Genomic DNA, 20,164 nt, shown 5'->3' on the forward strand with positions numbered 1-20,164 from the left:
CCCCAACAAAAAAAAAAAAAAAAAAAAAAAAAAAAAAAAGCTAGCTTTGTACCTATCACCTATGGTTCACAAAGTTCCAGTGGTTCTCATATCCACACCACAGGAGCTTCACGGATGACCTGGATGAATAATCAGGACTCTGATGCAGTTTGCATTTGGAAGCCCATATTCTGCCATCCTCACCACAAACAGCACACCCCCTACGTTCTGCCTCGCTGTCTGTGAATGTGGAATGCCCTTGCTTCTCTTTCCATTTTCACACGACACTTTCTGTAAAGTCTGACAAAACCTTCACAGAAACTTCCGGGACTCTTCTATTCATATATCATCAAACTTTCTATCTCCATCACCACTTACTCTGTGTGGCATTTAATGTTAGAGGCACAGACAGGTAAGTTATCTTATCTGTATTGTTCTCTTTTCATTGTGAAATTGCTAACGGCTTCAAAGAGTGTTATAAGTCATAAGCCACTGTAAAATGTTACTCCGTAGCACCAATATCATGAAAATTATGTCCCAGAGCTATGTCTTAACAGCTATTTTTATCTTTGTTGCCTGGGACACTAGGCATTCAATGTTTATTTATGATAATGATTCATTTTAGTTCACATTCCTTCTGGAGTACCCCCTGAGGAGGGGCTTATCGTTCATTTGAATGTGTTTTTCTGGTAGGCTGGTAAAAATGTATCCTGGTTACTTTAGCCACACCTCACACTTCCGGGGTTTCTATATTCAAAGTGGAGGAAAAAAGTGAACTTTAGAATCAAATACTCTGAGGTTTGTATGATCCTACACAATAGCTTTAACCTGAATCTCATTTGAAAATGAGCCTCGTTTTCCTCAGTGGCAAATAAAGAATCATGAATTAGAGTTCACAGGATTGTGGTGCAGTGAATGAGATTACCAACAGGCCGTTCATACCTGGCACTTGGCAGGAATCCAATTAATGTAGGGTTGCTTCCTAGTCCCTTTCTGATGAGACAGATTTCAGATCCTTTGGTAATACAATTTTCTTTCTCAGATAGAGTTATCTAGACTTTCTTTATAAATTCTTCAGCTTAGTGGACAAAAATCTTTGCAGGTCATGTTAGTCTACTCTTTAAATTACCGTTCCAAGCCATTTCCTACAACTTTTCTCTCCTCCTCCAGCAATGCTGGCCTTCTTTCTGATACTTGAATATTTTACACATTCTGACCCCAGAGCCATTTTACTGTTGTTCTGTCTTTGATTTCAATGCCTTAACTCTAAACATCACAAGGTTTTCTCCTTTATCTCTAAAGGTTTTCTTCAAATTTTCCTGATCTTTCAAGATTTGATTTGAGGTTCTCCCACAAATACAATCCCTTTTCTGTTCTTCCATAAGATGTATCATCTCCTAACACATTATACCAATTTAATGTTAAGATTTTGCTTACTATCTGTCTTCCCAAGAGAAGAGAAACTTTTGTTTGGTTAGTCCAGTGCTAATTCTTATTGGGCAGAACAGAGCATGGCACACAATAGGTGCTTAGTAAATACCACTTTATGGAGAGAGGGATAAGGTCTGGGAACTCTCCCTTTGGCTTTCTTGATAAAGTAAGTTCATATCAAGGAGTCCTGAAAATGGTTGTCAGCAAGGTATGGCTCACATGCTAAATTTTGCTCTCTGCCTCTTCTTGCAAATAAAGTTTGATTGGAATCATGTATTCATTTACCAGATGTCTATGTTGCTTATGTGGTACAAAGGCAAAGCTGAGTAGTTGTGACACTGACACAGGCAATATGAACTATGAAGCCCAAAATATTTGTCACCTGACCCTTTTTAGGATAAATTCACCACCTAGATCAGTAAGTTTGGCAGATTTTAGTTGCTGGGCTTCTGGTAAGCCATTCACATTGCAAGTCTCAATACCAGTTCTTTAGTGTCTGGCAATCCATCTCCTGTGTCCCTTAAGGACCAGTGCAAGGTGCTCTTACCTGTGTGGCGCACACCTGGCTGCTGGGTGAGGACACCCTGTGTCCCTCTCCCTGAGCCCCGGAGGACGAGGGTAGGAAGTAATGGCTGTTGGGCGACGGGGGCAGACTGATGTGTTGTGGGCTCTTCACAGCTCCCAGTGGTGAGTTCTGAGGGGAGCACTGGGGGCTGAGAAATGTAGAAGACAGTACATTGGTTTGACCCGAGGACTCCACACAGTGGGTGTTACCAAGGGGCAGAAGCTGAGCAGCTTCGCAGGCCTGTGGTTGACTCTCAGTGCTGTGGCTTTGTCCTTTGGCGTGCATTTGTTGTGAGGTGAAAGGGCAGCTGGAGATGGCGTCTTCCTGCTTAATGGGGGCAGACAAGAACGGCAGCGGCTTCTTCTCGGCACAGTTACTGCTCTTCTGTTTCTGCAGCTGCATCCTCAGCTCTTCCACCTGCCGTTGCTCCTGCTGCAGTTTCCAGGTAAGCTCATTGATCACCTTCTGCTTCTCCACCAGCATCTTGTCCTTCTCAGAGTCCAGCCCGTCGAGCTCAGAAGGACCTGAGCCCCCATTCAGGCTGCTCATGAGACTCTCCTCGGTGCAGACGTGCACTGGGGACGGGTGCAGGCCGAAAGACGGGGACGCCTCATTGAAGGTGTCAGGCAGGGACCCGGCCACCGACAGGTCAGATGAGGCAGGCGAGATCGGGGGGCTGGAGCTGGTGCTGCCGAAGTGGTACAGGCCATTGGCTAAGGCACTGGTGGAAGGGGAGGACTGGTAACTGGGAAGCGTGTTGGGTGTGACAGGAAAAGTGACAGTCGTGATGTCCCCGAAGTTGGGCACAGGATTACCAGAACAGTCCTGGAAGGGTCGAAGCCGGTCCATGAGAGCTGTTTTGGTGCCTGATACGGGCAGGCCCCGTATTCGAAGCTGTTGTCTTAATTCAGAGACCTAAAGGAACCAGGACGTTGTGAGTGCATATCCAACGATAGTATTTTTAAGGGCTCATTTATTATTAAGTTAGCTTGAAAAAATCACATGTGGAAGTTTACAGTACCCATTCCTCTATTTTTACTTATTTCCAATTTCTTCTCCTAACCCTGATATAAATCGGTTTTGCACAATTTTAACACTTCTTTTTAACTTTCTCGCACACAGATGTTCCTTGACTTACTGAGAGGTTCTGTAGCCCATCGTACACTGAGTGTATCATACATAGAAAAAGCATTTAGGCCTCCCAGCATCCTGGCACAGCAACACAGTATGCTGGAGAGCCTCCACTGGCTTTCACAATTTTAGGGCTGACGGAGTTGCTGCCAGCCCAGGAGACCATCAAAATTCAAAATTTGAAATATAATTTCTGAGGCATGCATATCATTTTCACACCATTATAAAATCAAAAGCCAGTAGTGGAGCCACCCTAAGAGGGGAATCTGCACTATGCATTCATGACCTCAGGGCTCACAGAAAATGACAAATGAAAGGTAGAAATGTCCTAATTTCCGGTCCTCCAAACCCTATTTTGGCCCCAGTTCCCATTTTATAGATGAGGAAACCGATCTCTGCCTGGGTTCAGACCCAAGCCCTCAAACAATAGTCTTAGCACAGTTGTGCCTTGTAGGGTTCCTGGATTCCAGGATGAAGCTTCTTCCCACCATGTTCTGGTTCTCAAATCTGCGCGTGCACCTGAGGGCTTGTGGCAACACCCTCTAAAGGAGTTGAGGGGAGGAGACAGAGAATTTGAATTTGTGACAAGTTCCGGGGGATGTATTGCTGCGGGTCCCTAGACCAGACTTTGAGACCCACAGCTCCACATTAAAATTTATGTCTTAGTTTTAATGACTGGCTAAGAGATGGTCATATATTGAGAGCGGATGTGGTGATGAGAGCCTGGGTCCAAACCCTGGCCCTGCCTGGTCCTAGCTCAGCGGTCCTCTGAGCCTGCTCTGTGAAATAGGATATTACCCACCTACCTGCTTCTGTGACAAATGGCTTAAAATTTGTAAAGCACTTGGTGTAGAGCCTGGAAAATGACTGCACAATGTATGGGCTTATTCTTATTATATCAGTTTGGATTATTAAATTAGTTCATCTCTGCATTTTATAATGTTTGTAACTTATAAATTATGAAATGTACACAAATATGTGCTCAAATAAACGGATAGAGCATACAAATGATGGAATGCCACAGGTATTAAATAATTATTGACACTGGGCAATGTCTAACTGTTCATGGTATAATAGTAAGTGAAAGTTTGAATTTATTCTATGTTTTACAGACATTACATAAATAATATTCATAAATATTTAACTTGTGTTTGCATATGGAAAATCTGACCAAATATATGCTAAGATGGTAATAATGGTTTTCATCACTGCTGTTTCCTAAATATTACACATAAACATATTGCTCTTGTTGTTAAAATGGGAAATACACTGAATAGCTAACTAGCAATAATTGTATAAGACAAAAGAATATTTAGGGAAATATCTTCAGCTTTTTAAGGAAAAGATCTTTTGAATACACAAGCAAATGTAATAGTAATAAAAATACTGACAACCAAAATTTAAAATTTCTATAGGTCAAACAACCATACACAAAATGCAAATCCAATTAAAAATCTTGGAAAAAATAATTGCAACACAAATAATAAAGTGTTAAAAAGTCCAATGCATTAAGTGTACTTAGTAATAAAAAAGTAAAAGGTTGATACTTGATATAAGATATGAAAGTGGGTAAAAGGTATGTTTTAGCTTTTCATAAGCAAAAATAAAATGCAAATAATAGCCAGTAATATATATGTATATATATATCGTGCAAGAAATTAAAAGAAAATAAATACATACAATATTTGTGTCCATTAAACTGTCAAATAAATGAGTATCCTTTGTGTTAGTGAGGTAGCAGCAAAAATTAAAAACGTTAGAAAGAGAAAAGTCTTTATTACCGTCCTATTCAAAGTATAATCCCAGGAGTAGGAGTGAGAACTGTATCTCAGAACTGGTTAGAAATGCAGCACCTCTATCCTAACCCTGCAGCTGCAGATTGGGAATCCGCATTTCAGTGGAGGCCTAGGTGACTTCCTGCACAGCAGCCTTTAAGTAGTGCTGCCTTAGCACGCTGCTTCCGGGAACAGACTGGAACAGATTTTGAGGACAGACATTTGGTAAAATGCTTCAAGGACTTTTAAAAACATTAACATTTTAGCTCAGGAATCTCACTTGATCCGCTGTAGTTAGCTTGGAGAAATAATCAGAGAGATGAATAAATGTATGCACAAGGGTCACTGAAATCATGCTTTGCCTAACAAAGATTTGGCAGCGGGTTAAACATCAAGCAGTGGAATGTTAACTAGGTGGTGGAGTGATATGATGTTATCAAAAATAAAAATTTCTATTTATTGAATATTAAAAGTTGTAAAAAATGTTCATGATGTATTAAAGAAAGAAAGCATGTCAGGAATTTACAGACATAATTATTTAAAAATGGTTGTTGTGAAACAATAAATGTTCATTTGCATTTTAAATCTAGAAGGAAGTATAACCTGTCATGCTTTCTGTGACTCTTGTTTTCTAAAATACTGTTTACTTTTCTACACATTTTCCTATGTCAACTGTGGATATATGTGACTTTATAATAAGTTTAAAGCTACCAGAAAAAGATTGTATCCTCTTACACTAAGCAGCAACTATGCATTTCCTCAATACTCTTCCCTGTAATGTTTTACCTATTTTTTTTTTTTTTAGATTTGATGGTTTCAAAAAGTGCAAGATGACAACTCAGCATTGTTTTAAATTTGAATGACTTAAAATTAATGAGTTCTACATTTATTTTTAGAATCTGTGCTGGCGCCGAATAATTTAAGCTACATTATTAAATAATGCGGCTGATATTCTAAAATAAAATGAGTACTTGTTGAGTTCAACTTACCTTAAACTTCAGAATATTTTGCTGTGCGGGCTTATCTACATCTATGTCCTACACACAGTGATGTTTTAATCATTCATAACTTTTTAATCATTGATTATAGATAAGAGCACATAGAAAAGTGTAATGAGCTTCATATACTCATCAACCAACTTTATTTCTTTTATGCCTTAACACATTTCTTCCCCTACCTGTCTCAGATTATTTTGAAGCAAATTATATAATTTCAAATTTTGTGTCTATCTCTGACAAAGAAGAACTCATAAAAACATACCTACAATAGCATTATCACACCTTTAAAAAGTGAACAGTTGTTTATTAATATCCATTATATATGTTCCCAGTTTTCAGGCTTTCCATCCATTTCCCTTGCTCTCAATCTTTCTCTCTCCCTTGGTCTGTAGTCTCTTAGAAACAGGATGCAAAAAATAAGTTCTGCTGTGATAACCGTTCATAAATTTTTAATGAAAACTCAATCTTTTTTCTGTGCTCCTTCCCTTTTATTCTAACGCCTCTTTCTTGAAAACATAACTTTCATTATCTTACCTTTGTAATTATTTTAGGGGAATATACTTTATATATTCCTCATTTCTTTCCCCAAATGCAGCTGCACCCTGCATTTCCTTTATTAAAAAAAAATTATTTGATGTTTTTAAATAGATTTTTTTCAGTACTGTATATTAAAGTCTGGGCTTTGTACATGGTAGGCAAGTGCTCTATCCCTGAGCTGCAGCCTGAGACTTTTATATTTTTTTATTTTGAGATGGAGCATCACGAAGTCACTAAATTGTCCAGGCTGGGTTTGAACATGCTATCCTGCTATTTTAGCCTCAGACTTGCTGGGAGTGTAGGCTTAGCTCTGTGCTTCCTTTATTCCCCTCCTCTGTCCCCTTCTCCCTGCCTTCCTTCCCTGCCACTCTTCCTTTTACTCTCCTTCCACAGTTTTCTAGCTTTCACTCTCTTGGTATTGTACACAACTCAAGCTTCTGTTCCCACACTTGCCAACACATGGGGCTGAATCACATCAATTTCTTACAGGTAGAAACTGGGTAGACTTTTTCTCCCAGTTGTCCTGCTGTGATCTGTCACTCAGCAGTAGCGAACAGTATGAATTTGCTGCTGTGCCTTTACATCTGCTCCTTCTAACCTCCCTATTTCTTCCCTTGGGGACTCTCCTAGGACTCCAGAAATGCCTGGCGCCCACCCTGCATGTCTCTCATCTCTCAGGACAATGTAAAGGACCTGAAATCAGTCACCTAGGTTCAAGTTTCACCTTTTCCATTTACATACTGGTTAACTTACCTGTCATTTAACCTCTAAGATTCTGATTTTTAGTTTCATTTTAAAAAATTGAGGTGATAAAATGGACCTTGTAGAGTATAGATTTATATAGAATGGTTGGCTTCTAGTTTATACTCAACATGTAGATACCATCACATCACCTCCATCTCCTTTACCTGCCCCAATTATCATAATGTTACCTGCTCATGGTTCTGAGCAGATGCATGTGAAGAAAGTGACCTTCAGTGACTTTGCTCAAACCCACAGCAGTGCCATATCTGGATTATGCTTTCTCTTGGGCTAAGACCTCTCCAGTCCTACCTGACTCAGGGTTCCCATTCAGAAATAGTCTAATTTTTTTATTGTGGTAAAATGATCACGACATAAATTTGACGTTTTAACCACGTGAGTGCACAACTCATGGCATTAAGTACATCCATATGACTGTGCAATGTCATCATCATCCACTTCCAAGGCTCTGTCATCATCTCCATTTGAAACTATAGCCATTAAACACCAGCTCCCCTTGGCCCTTTTTGAGCTCATCTTCCATTTAGCTGCTATTCTACTTCCTGTCTCTATGACTTCTCCTATTCCAGTGCCCCCTATAAGTGGGTGCAGATAATATTACTTTCTTGGAGTGGACTTAGTATAGTGCTTCTTTTACCTCTATGGATTCATGATATGGGGAGTGGAGGGTGAGTGACCCATGGCTCCAGAGAGCATTATCACAAACTGGGCTTCTTTTTCTGGGTATATGGATGCAAAATTGAAACAAGCTTAATGAAACCTAAGCATTTTTAATTCAGGCAGAAAGAACAGAAGAACTTTTGATATCAGGATCTGTTAGTGTTAACACTCTGCAGCCATAGAATCTCCTTTAATCGGAAATAATCCAAATCCTACTTCCATTCCCCATCCTAAGAATATAACTAATGGCATTGGACTGTGGGTGGAAATGAGAGGGATACAAGAACTGAGAAGGAGGAAGAGCCATATAATTGGCAGGATGCAGGTATGGGAACCTCTAGGGATGCAGGTTTTTGGGAAAATTGTAAGGCAACATATGGAGAGTAACAGGTGGGGTGGAAACCAGGTTAACAAGCGTGATTACTGAGAATGGAGTGGGAACTGAATTGTAGTCACACACACGGAGAAGTCACATTCAGCTCTGCTGTGACTACTGGATAGATGGATGAATATGTCAGGCCTAAGGATTGCTTTGAAGCACACCAGGTTCATCTCAAAGTTCAGCGTCATTTTGCAAAACCGAGATCCATGTGGTCTGTGATTCGGCATAAGCCGTGGAACGCATGTAACTTTTCAAAGGTGCTGCCTCAGGAGAGAAGTTCTTAGATTTGAGAATTTAGTAGAACAGAAAATTAATTTAAATGGCTTTAGTAACACTGAGTTACCAACATTTTATTTCGTTTGTTAAAGACTAGGATCGTTATTTAATACCAGGGAATATATCCCTACCAAAGCCACTAAACTGCCTTCTACTATGCTCATCACTTTCTCTTTTCTCTCTCATCATTTTCTAATAGAAAGAATGACTTACAATTGAAAACACTGTAAAGAGGTCTACACTTTCAGTGAATGTTAAATTCATAGAATGCACCTAGGTATATGAAAAGTGCTTTTCATGGTTCTTATTTTTCTCATTTTGCAAGATGGGTAAAAATATCATCATTGGATTGACCGCTGGTTTGGACCATTCTGGAGGTTTTGCAAACTGTACATTAACACTTTGTGCTAAGTTCTATCTTGCGTGCTAGGCCATTTGTGCAAATGAGAGATCTAAGATGTCAAAACAGTGTAAAGGCCATTTGACCCTAGGAGTCATTGCCCAGAAAAGCTGAGCTAGGGACCTGTGGCTGTGTCCTCTCTGGGTGACTGGTCACTGCAGCCTAATTTCTGTCACTACCACGAGGCTTTCCCATACTCTTTCTTCTCTCACTTCTGCTTTTTTTAAAAAAAATTCCAGATATCAGATGCCAAAAGATGCTGGTAATAATATATTGATCTATCTGTTAAAAAGAAATGGAAATCATGTCAAATCTTGTACCTTGAGATCATCCAGGTTAGGTGGGAGTGGGCCTGGTTTGAGAGAAGAGACACCAGTTTGTCCAGGAAAACTGCTTTTGACGGGGGACAGAGGGGTGTTGCTGAGTGGTGTCGCTGAAGAGTTTGGATTTCTGGCCATCTGTTCACTTGGTTCTCTAGAAAACACAGAGACACTTATAATATCCTTGGACATATAGGGGGCATCTTGTATTTGGATCTGATCAGAGAGTGATTGCCTGCAAGGATAAAGTATGTGGTAAATCGGCAGAAGACTGCAAAGTGGGGAGAAGCAATGGCACAGACTAAATAGCAAGTTAGCAGAAACCCAGGGTTTGTTTGGGGGAGGCAGGAAGGAGGGTGGACACTTTGGCTGAGGAGGGTGTATGTCAGTCTATAATTGAACAGATGCACTGTTCTGTACTAGGGGGCGCTGAGCACGCTTTGTGAAGCAAGCCTGTGTTCAGCATTCATCATGACTGTCAACTTGACCGGAGGGTGGCTAGCAGACAGGTTAGAGAATCTAATGTGGAGGAGAGGATATTGTCCATTTAAAAGGTGGAGGGAGGGGAGGGAAAGGGGATGAAAAGAATTAAGATATGTTATGTACATATACCAACTCCCCATGATAAATGTAATCATATGTACTGCAAGTATGTACTAATGAAAATAAAAATTAAAGAAGGAGCAACATGGGACATGCAGACAATCTGGGGCGCTGTCACTCAGCAATTCAGCTCGGTTGCTTCTCAAAGCAGAAGAGTACTGGAATTGCGAGCAATGCCTATATTGTGTTCTTGGATGCTGCATAGTTCAATCTGGAAATGCTAAGTTTCCTTGTCCCCCAAAGGGCACTGATTGACATGATTACTCTCACTGTTGGGGTCCTGAAAAAGGATGCACGATTTCTAAATAAAGTCATATTCCAAACATACCGCCCAAGGACATGATGCACAGGACTTGCTGGGTCCCCAGGTGCTGGACCCACTAGCTTCAGACAGAGAGAAGCCAGCCCACACCTCTGCCTCACCCACCGCCTCAGGCGCCCCTGACTCACTTGAGCTGTGCTTGGTGCATCCCTGGGTAGCTGAATCGGTGCTGTTGCTGCTGGCTGAGGATCTGGAGCTGCAGGAAGAGCTGCTGCTGCTGGAGCAGCCGAGCATAGGCTGAGTCCATGGGCGGTGGGGACTTCTCCGCCTTCTGGTCTGGGGGAATGTACTGGTGGTATTTGAGCTTCTTCACTTTCGGCTTGGGGTCCTTGGGTTTCTTGTGACGGTTCTTACTGTCACCCAAGGACTTGGACTGCGAAGAAGACGAAGAAGCGGCACGTGCTTTAGGTGGTGGATGAGAATGATGGCATCGAATGGGGAAATCTTTTCTAATGGACATTCTGGAACCCCATCCCAGAAATACAGTATAGCAAAGGCAGGATGCACAAAGAGTAACCACATTAACGCACCAGATGAGCAAATCTGCCGCAAGAGCATCATCCTGGAAGGGCGCTCCCTAGCCCGGGAAAATTAAATCTTAGAAGTTGCTCCTAGAGGTCTCCTTTCCTGGAGTAAGCTGTAAGCAACTTTCAGTAAGGGCATTCTCCTAGTCTAAAATCAACAGACTGCCTAGAATTCCAGTTTGGGGATACTTCCAAGAGAGTTCTTTCCTATGTGTATATGTAATCACCTTTAGTTAAGTATGAATAAACTGACTTATTAAAGCCATGAAATGAAGTGATCATTGTCTTTTTAAATGCAGAATATGATTCTTTTTTGCTCTTTGTTAATAGTGAAACAGACCTGCCTCTAGCACTCCCCTGACCCTGCCAAATGCAAGTACTCACTTAGGAAATGATGTCTGTTGATATAATGATCCTTTACTTCTTTTAGGAAGAATTAACTGCAGAGGCCCGGGGATTTAGCTCAGTGGTTCTGCTGCCTGTCTCAAAAGTGCAAGGCCCTGAGTTTGATCCCCAGCACCCACCCCCCCAAAAAAAGAATTAGCTGCCCACTGGAACCCCTCTCAAAAGTTAACTATTGTAGAGCATGATTTGGACAGAGTAAAGGAAGTCAAGGGTTAAAGGATTGGAAATTAAGACAAACTGTTGAATGTGGTACAATAACTTGATTTTACAACATCCCACTTTCATTACCTACATGTTGGGGAAAGTCTTATATACTTTCTAGCTCAGTGGTTGACATAAAGCCTATAAAAGATAACATTGAAACAATAACAGGTGCTCAGTGAACAGGATAATTCTATCCGTGACTTGCTCCTGACATCAAAAGACCTCCGTATATCAGGAAACAATAGGTACATATCATTTTGAGTTAAAAATATTTTTTAAACCCTGATTTTCCTATAGGAGGTTATAATGGAGAACATGGGACGTGAAGAAAAATTGGAGGAACAGTGGTACCAGCAATATCCAGGAGAGGGCGCGCCTGGATAGCTGGCAAGCGGGTTCTGACTTGGCAGTCTCCCCATTTCAACCACGAAATCACATTTGTGACCTTATCTAAGGAGAATTGCCGCTTCTCTGACTCATCCCATCACTGAAGGCTGTTTCGCTTTCTCAAAGGGTCATCTTCCCAGAGACTCAGGAATAACGAGTTCAAGTATTTCTCTGTGCTCGGTGGCTTTATTTTCCCCTGCTTATTAATCGATTAGCCTTCCGCTAATGAATCAGCTTTCTGAACTTGGAACCCTCCCGCAGCCTCTCTGAGCTCCCTCGCTCCAGCTCCGCGGCCCTGCCCCCCTCATCCCAGAGTTTGCCTTGTCTGGGGAGACTGGGAGCTGCAGCCCGAGCTTTGCAGCCAAATCAGGGATCAAGGAGTTGATTTTTTTTTTTTTCCTGCATTGTTGTCTTTACTCGGGGACTATAAGCATTCCAGAATGTATTGAAATCAAGCCCCTTTCTCTGGATAGTGTGTGGCAAACATTAGTGAACCTGTGGTTTCATTCTCTTTTTAATCCAGGGGATGCTAAGTTTGTGTGCATTTGTTTTTCTCTTTGCAGCGGCGTGGCCAATAGACTTCCTTGCAATTGTCTGCTCTCTCCACCAACCTCCTCCATTTGCCATCAAATCCTTTGAGGCTGGCTCATGTCCCCAGCTCACTTGGGGACCCTCTTCTAGCTCGGGCATGCTCCACCCGCACTTCCTATGTGGCATTTGCAGGCTGCCAGAGAAGGAATACATCAGTGTCTGCCCTGATGAACGCATAAGGGCACCTGACCTCCAACGTTATTCTCCTCCCTGAACCACCTCAGGGTGATGGGGGCACGGATGTTGAGGAAAAGCCTCCTTTTCACTATGGTAAAATACAAGGTATTGCACAACTGTCACCTCTGTCTAGTTCCACAACATTTTCATCACTTCAAAAAGAGCCATGACCCATTAAGTAGTCACTCCCCATTCCCCTTCCTTTGAGTCCTGACAACCACTAATGTGCTTTAGGTCTTGATAAATCTGCCTATTCTGGATATTTTATTTAAATGGAATCACAAAATATGTGGCCTTTTGTGTCTGGCTTCTTATGCTCAGCATAACATTTTCAAGTTTCATTCACCTGGCTGCAGTTCTTAGTGTTCCATTTCCTTTCATGGCCAAATAATATTCAGTCATATGGGTATACCATGCTTTCCTCATTATGAACTGGTTACTGGACAATAAATCGGCCCAACTTGTGACTGTTGTAAATACTTCCCCTATGAATGTTCATATACAACTTTTTATTTCAACACTTGCTTTCAGTTCTTTGGGGATATATAGCTAGGAGTGGAACTGCTGGCTCAGGTGACAAATCCTGTTTTACTTTATTGAGGAAACTATCAAGCTGTTTTACTCAGCAGTTACACCGTTTTACATTCTGACCAGCAGTATATGAGAATTCTAATTTCTCTACATCCTCATCAACACTTGCTATTTTCCATATTTTTGATGAAAGCCACCTCAATGTTCATGTAATAGTATTTCATGGTGGCTTTAACTTTCATTTTCTTCATGACTAGTGATGTTGAGAAACTTGTGTGCTAGTTGGGAATTTGCATCTATCAAGTCTTTTGGGACACTTCTTTCTAACTTGGAAAAGATACCCATTTGGATTTATTTTAGCCCTGTTAACCCAACTGGACGTTAGTCTCCTTGAGGGAAGGAATCATCCTTTATTGAACATTAAGAGCACCCTCTGAGACATTGCAGAAAGGCTTCCTCTTCCACAGACATTTTATGGTTCCAGAAGAGAGTGACTTTATGCATTTGCTCACTGAGCTCACACAATCTTATCAAATCAAAAGGGCAGAGATGTTTTATTCCGGCTTGGTTGCCTCCTTCTTGGACAATCCCTCCAGTACCTTCTTAGCCTAAAGTGATGACTCTTTAACAACAAAGATGCTCCCACATTGATCAATAAGAACACACACACGCCTGCACACACACACACATACACACACACATTCTGGTGGCCAGCCAGCGGGTGGGGTCCATGCCACTCTTCACTGAATGGTCTGTCTTCCCTGTGGGTTCCTGTCAACCTTCCTAGTACAGTGAGGTTGACAGCTTTGCTAATTTGAATTGTGTAAAATTTAAATACTCTGGTGGAAATGTTAATAAAATTTCTCTTATATTGACTGAGTCATCTCTTCCTCCTTCCCCCCTGCAATATACAAAATTCATCAACAGCCCCATAATTTCAAAGCTGCTGAGCTGAGTGAAATGTAAGCTGAGTTTATACTATTGTGGTTTGGTGGGAGAACTTTATTGGGAAGCTGAAATACCTACCATCCATTCAGAACATAAAACTGTTACTTTATCATTGATTCTAGTTGCAACCTTCTTTATAACCTTCTTTCTCTTTTTTCTATAATCTCCTAAGAGTTATCTCAGCTTGTATCAAGTGGTACCACTAGAGCTAAGAAAATGTGCTCTCAAATTAAGTAGATTCTATTTAGTATAAAATATGAAGAATGTCAAATGAATATCAGGCAGCTAGTTGAGGAGAGAGCTTTTTGTAAACTTTTAGATACAATGTTGAGAAAATGAAATGAGAATTATAATGATTACAGCTATTTGTCTGCTGTGAACACAAATCCTCTTTCTTATGGTTTATTTCCATAGGGAGTCTGGCTTGCAGGATACAGCTCATGCAAGGTCTTTGGGGTTGTTGTCATTGCATTAAATTCAGTTGCCCTGTGCCTATTTTTTGGCCCTTCTGAACTCTGTGTGCATCACCATCAGTAGTGTCTATCTCAAAGGTGAGCTCATGAACTCTTTGAGTCAGGTGCACATTGGCCAAGCTGTGGTCTGAAAGAAATGCGGCACAACACGTGGGCTTCCCTGCTGCACAGAAGATGTGTGCTATGCTGCTCAGATTAGCAGGACCTTGGTTTGCACACACCAATGGTCTATCCATTCTTCGGCTCTCACTTGGGACATTTCTACAGGACCAGATTTACACACAGGTTCCTGTGACTCTTTGCATTGTTAGATCTGACTGGGAAAGCTCTCTGCATCAAGCTGGCTCTTGGGCCAGAGGCTCAGGCAGGAGCTTGAGTTTGGCCCATCCATACCTTTACGGCAGCGTGCACAGGGAGAGAGGTGCTGACGGGACCAAGGCCCTGCTTCCCTGTGTCTGACTGGTGGCTGGGCTGGGAGGCCGAGTCATTCTTGTCATTTTCTGAGCCAGAAGCAAGATCCTGAAATTCAAATTTTAGCATTATTAGGACGTAGGAATTAAAGCCATGTGACAGAAAGGTTAAAAGCCAACCCATACACATAGCTTTGATGCTGGCCTCCCAGCTTCCGACCAGCCAACTCCTTCCAGTGGGATAATACCAAATTTGCCCTCCAGTTAGGATACTTTTAATACACATGGGAGCATTCTTTATAGTTTATGGTACTGAGAGCTGAACTACATCCCTAGTCTCTTTCTCTCTCTCCTTTTTTTTTTTTAAATTTTGAGACAGGGTTTTGCTAAATTGCTAAGTTGCCCAGGGTAGCCTTGAATTCACAGTCCTGCTGTCTCAGCCTCCCACATGGCTGGGATCACCACCTAACATTTAATTCTGTTTTCTTCTTTTCTTTTTTTTTAAATTTTGGTACCAGGGATTGAACTAAGGACCTTGTGCTTGCAAGGCAGGGAGCGGAACCACTGAGCTAAATCCCCAGCAAACATTTAATTCTTAATGATTGTAGAAGATAGGTATAAGGCTGGCCTGTTCTGGGATATCTTGTCACCCTTTGGGAGGGTTTTACCTGTCCATGACAAAGTACACCTGTTTGACTTAATGAGACTGACAAAGACAGCGACAGAGAAGAATGGGTGTAGGAGGACATGGGAAGAAAACAGAATAATAAGCAAACTGGAGGGAAAACATGTTAGTAACTGGAGGGAAAGTATGTGTGTATGGGTACATGTCGGTGTAGGTCTGTGTGTATGTATGTATGAATATGTATTTGAGTGTGTGTGCGTGTATGTAAATATGATATTCTAAGTGTGTGTATCTGCATGTTTGTGTGTATGTATGTTTATGCATACCTACATATTGGAATATATATATATATATATGCACATATATATATATATATGCACACACACTTGTATGTCTCCGTGTATATGAGGATGTACGTGCAGGAGTGGATAAGTGTACATGTAAGTATGAGTAAGTATGAGTCATTTCTGAGTCTGTATATGTGTTTGCACACATGAGTGAACACGTGTGTGTGTGTTGGCTCATGTGTACATGCGTATATATGTACAGGTGTATTTCTGTGTGTGTGTGTGTGTGTGTGTGTGTGTGTGTGTGTGTGTGTGTAGGGCCATGCAAACCTTTGGGAGTGGCATACTTCTGCCTGCTAAAGATGCCAAAAAAGGAATAATGATCTTCCCTTCCTCTCCCGCATTCCTGTGCTGTGACTCTGACACAAAGGGCAGGGGTGCTCAGGATCTCCCCCTGCAGGTCAGCACTGAGATTCTCAGCTTTTCTTTGAGCCCTGACACCTGTCACAGGCCTGTGGGATTCTATTCTGTCAGAAACTCAGTGTCCTCATTGGCCAAACATACTTTTTGGGTGAAACGATGTAAAACGCCTTTTGCATTTTCCCCCAGAATTGTTTGGTGTTTTGCTCCCTTCTTCCCTTCACATAGCATTAAGCAGAAAAGAACACATCTTCTCTTTAAACCATTTTAAAATCAGAAGCTGAGGAATTTACTGTCAGAATAATACGTGCAAATGGTCTGATAGACCGTTTGATGTTATCAAAGAAGTTGGCCGCAAAGACTAGCTGCAGAATTCAGGGAAAGGAAAAATGCTTTGATTACACACTCTTGCGCAAAGAACGCTTCTTATGTCTCCCCTCTCCCTCCCATTCCACATTTTTTTCTTGGCAGCTTTAAGTTTGCTCTGATAGAGTGAAGATAGGAACAATGACCAGTGACTAGCCTGGTTTCGGGAAACAGGGCTCTAAACAACTCGTGTTGTAATTATCCCTGATATCTGTACGGTGCTCTTCAGTGGGAGAGGTAGTTAAATATAGCTGAGAATCCTTAATCAAAAATTACCAAATCCGAGATGGTCTAATATTTGAAACTTTTTGAGGGGGCACAAATGATGCCATGAGTAAAAAAATCTATACTATGAGACTTTTTTCATCTACAAAATTTTAAAAAGTGCTCTATAAAATTACCTTCAGGCTATGTGTATAAAGTATATAAGACACAGATGAATTTTGTGTTTAAACTTGGGTCCCTTCCCCAAAGTATATATGCAAATATTCTAACAGTTGAAAAAATTCCAAATCAGAAACACTCCAGTCCAAGTATTTTGGAGAAGGTCCATTCAACAACACTAAACTCTTCTGAAAGGGAAGGAGATAGTCCAGAGAGTTTTCTTGGAGCTGGCACACGGCAGAACCAGGGCGGGATGCATTTGTACATCTTGTGTCCACTGTGTCCACATCTCCTACCCTCTCATGTGAGGCTGCCCTCCCACAGCATTCTCCCTGTTACCTGAAAACCCTACAATAATTCCTCAGTATTGGAAAAAACTGTTCACTTTGAAATCAGTCCCACTCCAGCACATCAACCCAGTGCACTGATGGTGAGTTGCCTGGTCAGACTGAGCCTCAGTTACCCTGTCCATAAAAATGGACACGAAAGGCATCTAGTTGGCAGAATAGACATTCAAAAGACAAGGACACAGTTCTGAGAGTTCTCTTTCTGTGTTTTCTGGGAGTTTTTGTTATGACATACAGATTCCCCGTCTAAAGAGAGTAAGAAAAGATATTAAGATGATGTATCATCAAGACACACAGCTCTCTTGGACAAGGAGTCAGAAAGATCACAGTTAGTTCACAACCAGCTTGGGTATCTTAGCAACTTAGTAAGACCCCGTTTTAAAATTACATAAGAAAGAGGGCTGGGGGTGTAGCTCAGTATGAATGAAGGCCCTGGGTTCAATCCCTAATACCGAAAACAGAAACAAAAATAGAAAAGCAGAGAGACAGAGGGACAGGGGAGAGGGAAGAAGAGAGGGGGAGAAAATTAGAGAGGGAGGGAGGGAGAGAAAGAGGGAGAGGGAGAGGGAGAGAGAGAGAGACAGAGAGACAGAGAGACAGAGACAGAGACAGAGAGAAACTCAAGTTTCTAAGCAAAACAAACTATAGCAGTGTTAATTTTAAGACTATAAAGAGATGACAACACCGAGGCTTTTCTTGTACCTGGATTGTCCCCAGAGAGGTTGACACAGAGGTTTCACTGGCTTTAGCATCTGGGGGAGATCCCACTGAGCTGTGGGGGTCTTCGCTTCGGGCCTGATCTGGAGAAAGGCCATCGCTGCTGCTATCTTCTTCAAAGGCAAATGCATCTGCTGACTTGGAGAAACTCACCTGGTTACCTGGGGGAGTGAAACCCAAGACCTGGGTCAGTGTTTAGGGGTTTGGAAGAGCTGTTTTAGAGATGCTTCTGCCCATAATCCTCCCCCTACCCTAAGAAGTACACATTTCTATCCCCAGATTTATTTACAGTTCAGGCAGGAGTGAAGATGTATTTAAAATGATTAGGTTCCTCATATGAAAACTTGTGATTAGGAAGGTAGTCTGTTCGGCAGGGAAAAGTGAGTGATCTATTAAAGGCTGATCATCATTGGTGAGACTATTTTGAGGCTTCTGCATTTCTCCCCATTTTCTCCCCACATTCTTCTGAAAGCAAGTTGTGGAAGGTAAAGGACAACAAAGGGGATGAGGGTACACAGAGAGCACAGAGGAGAATGGCCGCCTTGGCCTCAGGCTGGTAGGCAGAGATAGAACTGAGTTGACAGCATGCCATTTGCATCATCATCAAACACAAAGCAGGACACACAGGACAAAATGCTCAGCAGACTTTATTAACAAGGAGAACCCTAGCTGGCTACTAAGTTTAAATTCCTAAAAGTCAGAATTAGTGAATGTCACGGGAGGGTCCCAAAGAGCCATTCCACAAAAGCCTGTTTATAAGAACCTGTTATGTGTCTCAGAAACTTCACCCTGATATTCATTTTGATTATCTAGATTTCCTTTATATCCCCAATAAGCTTGTTTCTATGTTGCAAGTCCTTAATGGCTCACACACAGAGATCCTTCCTCAGTTCCCTGTGCAGTCTTTCTAGGGTGGTAGATGAATTGTCTTGGGGACAGAGGTTATCAGACCAGATGGGACTGTTGTGACATCCTCACCTGCCCCTTACATTTTGCATTGCCAACTCTCCTCTGCTTTATTGTTGAACTGCATAGTACACACTGTGCCGAAGCCACACAGCTCTCCTGACCCGATTCCAAGTCCTGCTCTCTCAAAGGAATTTAGGTATTATCAGGAAGTTTTCCAGCCTGGTATTCAACAATCACACTCACAAGAACTTTTGACTCTTTGCTTGGTGCAGATAAGAGAAAGGAGCTCTCACCATGATGATTGGGAAGTCAACGAGGAGTTGGAAGTAATGGAATGAATGTGGCACTGGGCCTGTCATCACTGCCACTGCTGGCATCTGTCATGGACCGTGTAGACATCCAAATATCCAACCAGGAAAGAGGCAGGCAAGCACAAGGCAAGTGGAAATACAACCATTGGCCCCACGGACAGCCCACTCCCCCAGAAGGGCTTGGACACCAGCCTTTGGTTCCACAGATCCTTCAGAAAAGTCATAATTGAATTGCTTTGAATATAAAACTAATTACATTTCTCATAAACATTCATAGCACACAAAAAAGCCTACTGTGCATAATGTGCCTTCTCTTAATAATTTGTTATGTCTTCTAGATTTAACTCTACACATACAGCAAAACACACACAACCACATTTAAAAAGCATTCCATATTGATAGGACAGGGCAGACTGTACTATTCAAGAGCTGGGGCTTAGCTCAGTGGTAGAGTGCGTGTCTGAAGCCCAGGTTTAATCGCTAGCATAACACCACACAGAAGGAAAGAAAAAAAGAGAAAACCTCCTTCTCTTCACTCTACTGTATTTCTTGGACACCTTTCCACTGAGAACAGAAATCTCCCTCATTTATAAAGAATACTTGCCCAGTATTCCACTGTACTAAAGGGAGCTTAGTATTTTCAATTTATCCTTGGACATTTTTTGACTGTTAAAAAAAAACACACACTTAAAATAATAGATGAGTTTAGAGAATAGAAATATCTATTTATACAAAACTTGAAATAAATAAATAAATATTAGCATTTTCTCAACAACTGTGTTTGAAACCTATTCATATAAGGACAAGGAAATTTCACTGGATGTTTGACAAATGCTGACTTTTTCCCTGAGATCAAGGGGTCTCTCGTTCTTCCTCTTTCATAATCTGGTTCCAAATGTCTTTCTGTCTACTTTGAGAGACCAGAGTCAGGGGATTCTCTTCCTTTTTCATTTTCTCTGAGCTACACCTAGGCTTTGAGTGTAGCCTCTGTATGTCATTTTTTGGTA

At 41.6% G+C, this 20,164-nt stretch overlaps 1 protein-coding gene across 4 annotated transcripts in view; it reads right to left on the bottom strand.

The window, feature by feature from the left end:
* The window catches only part of Myocd (myocardin), a 98,753-nt gene that overhangs the window by 10,891 nt on the left and 67,698 nt on the right, over positions 1-20,164 (bottom strand). For 3 of the 4 annotated variants that reach the window (XM_010615009.3, XM_010615007.3, XM_033762783.1), the window contains exons 6-10: positions 17,923-18,098; positions 14,775-14,900; positions 10,270-10,514; positions 9,217-9,370; positions 1,958-2,890 (exon numbers count right to left, since the gene is read on the bottom strand). In XM_010615009.3, coding sequence (XP_010613311.1) covers positions 1,958-2,890; positions 9,217-9,370; positions 10,270-10,514; positions 14,775-14,900; positions 17,923-18,098 — 1,634 coding nt within the window. The remainder of the gene's footprint in view (positions 1-1,957; positions 2,891-9,216; positions 9,371-10,269; positions 10,515-14,774; positions 14,901-17,922; positions 18,099-20,164) is intronic. The other variant, XM_010615008.3, reaches the window with a different exon arrangement.

This window comes from Fukomys damarensis, unplaced genomic scaffold (genome assembly GCF_012274545.1).
Source record: "Fukomys damarensis isolate Sample0158 unplaced genomic scaffold, DMR_v1.0_HiC HiC_scaffold_13, whole genome shotgun sequence".
Lineage (NCBI taxonomy): Eukaryota > Metazoa > Chordata > Mammalia > Rodentia > Bathyergidae > Fukomys > Fukomys damarensis.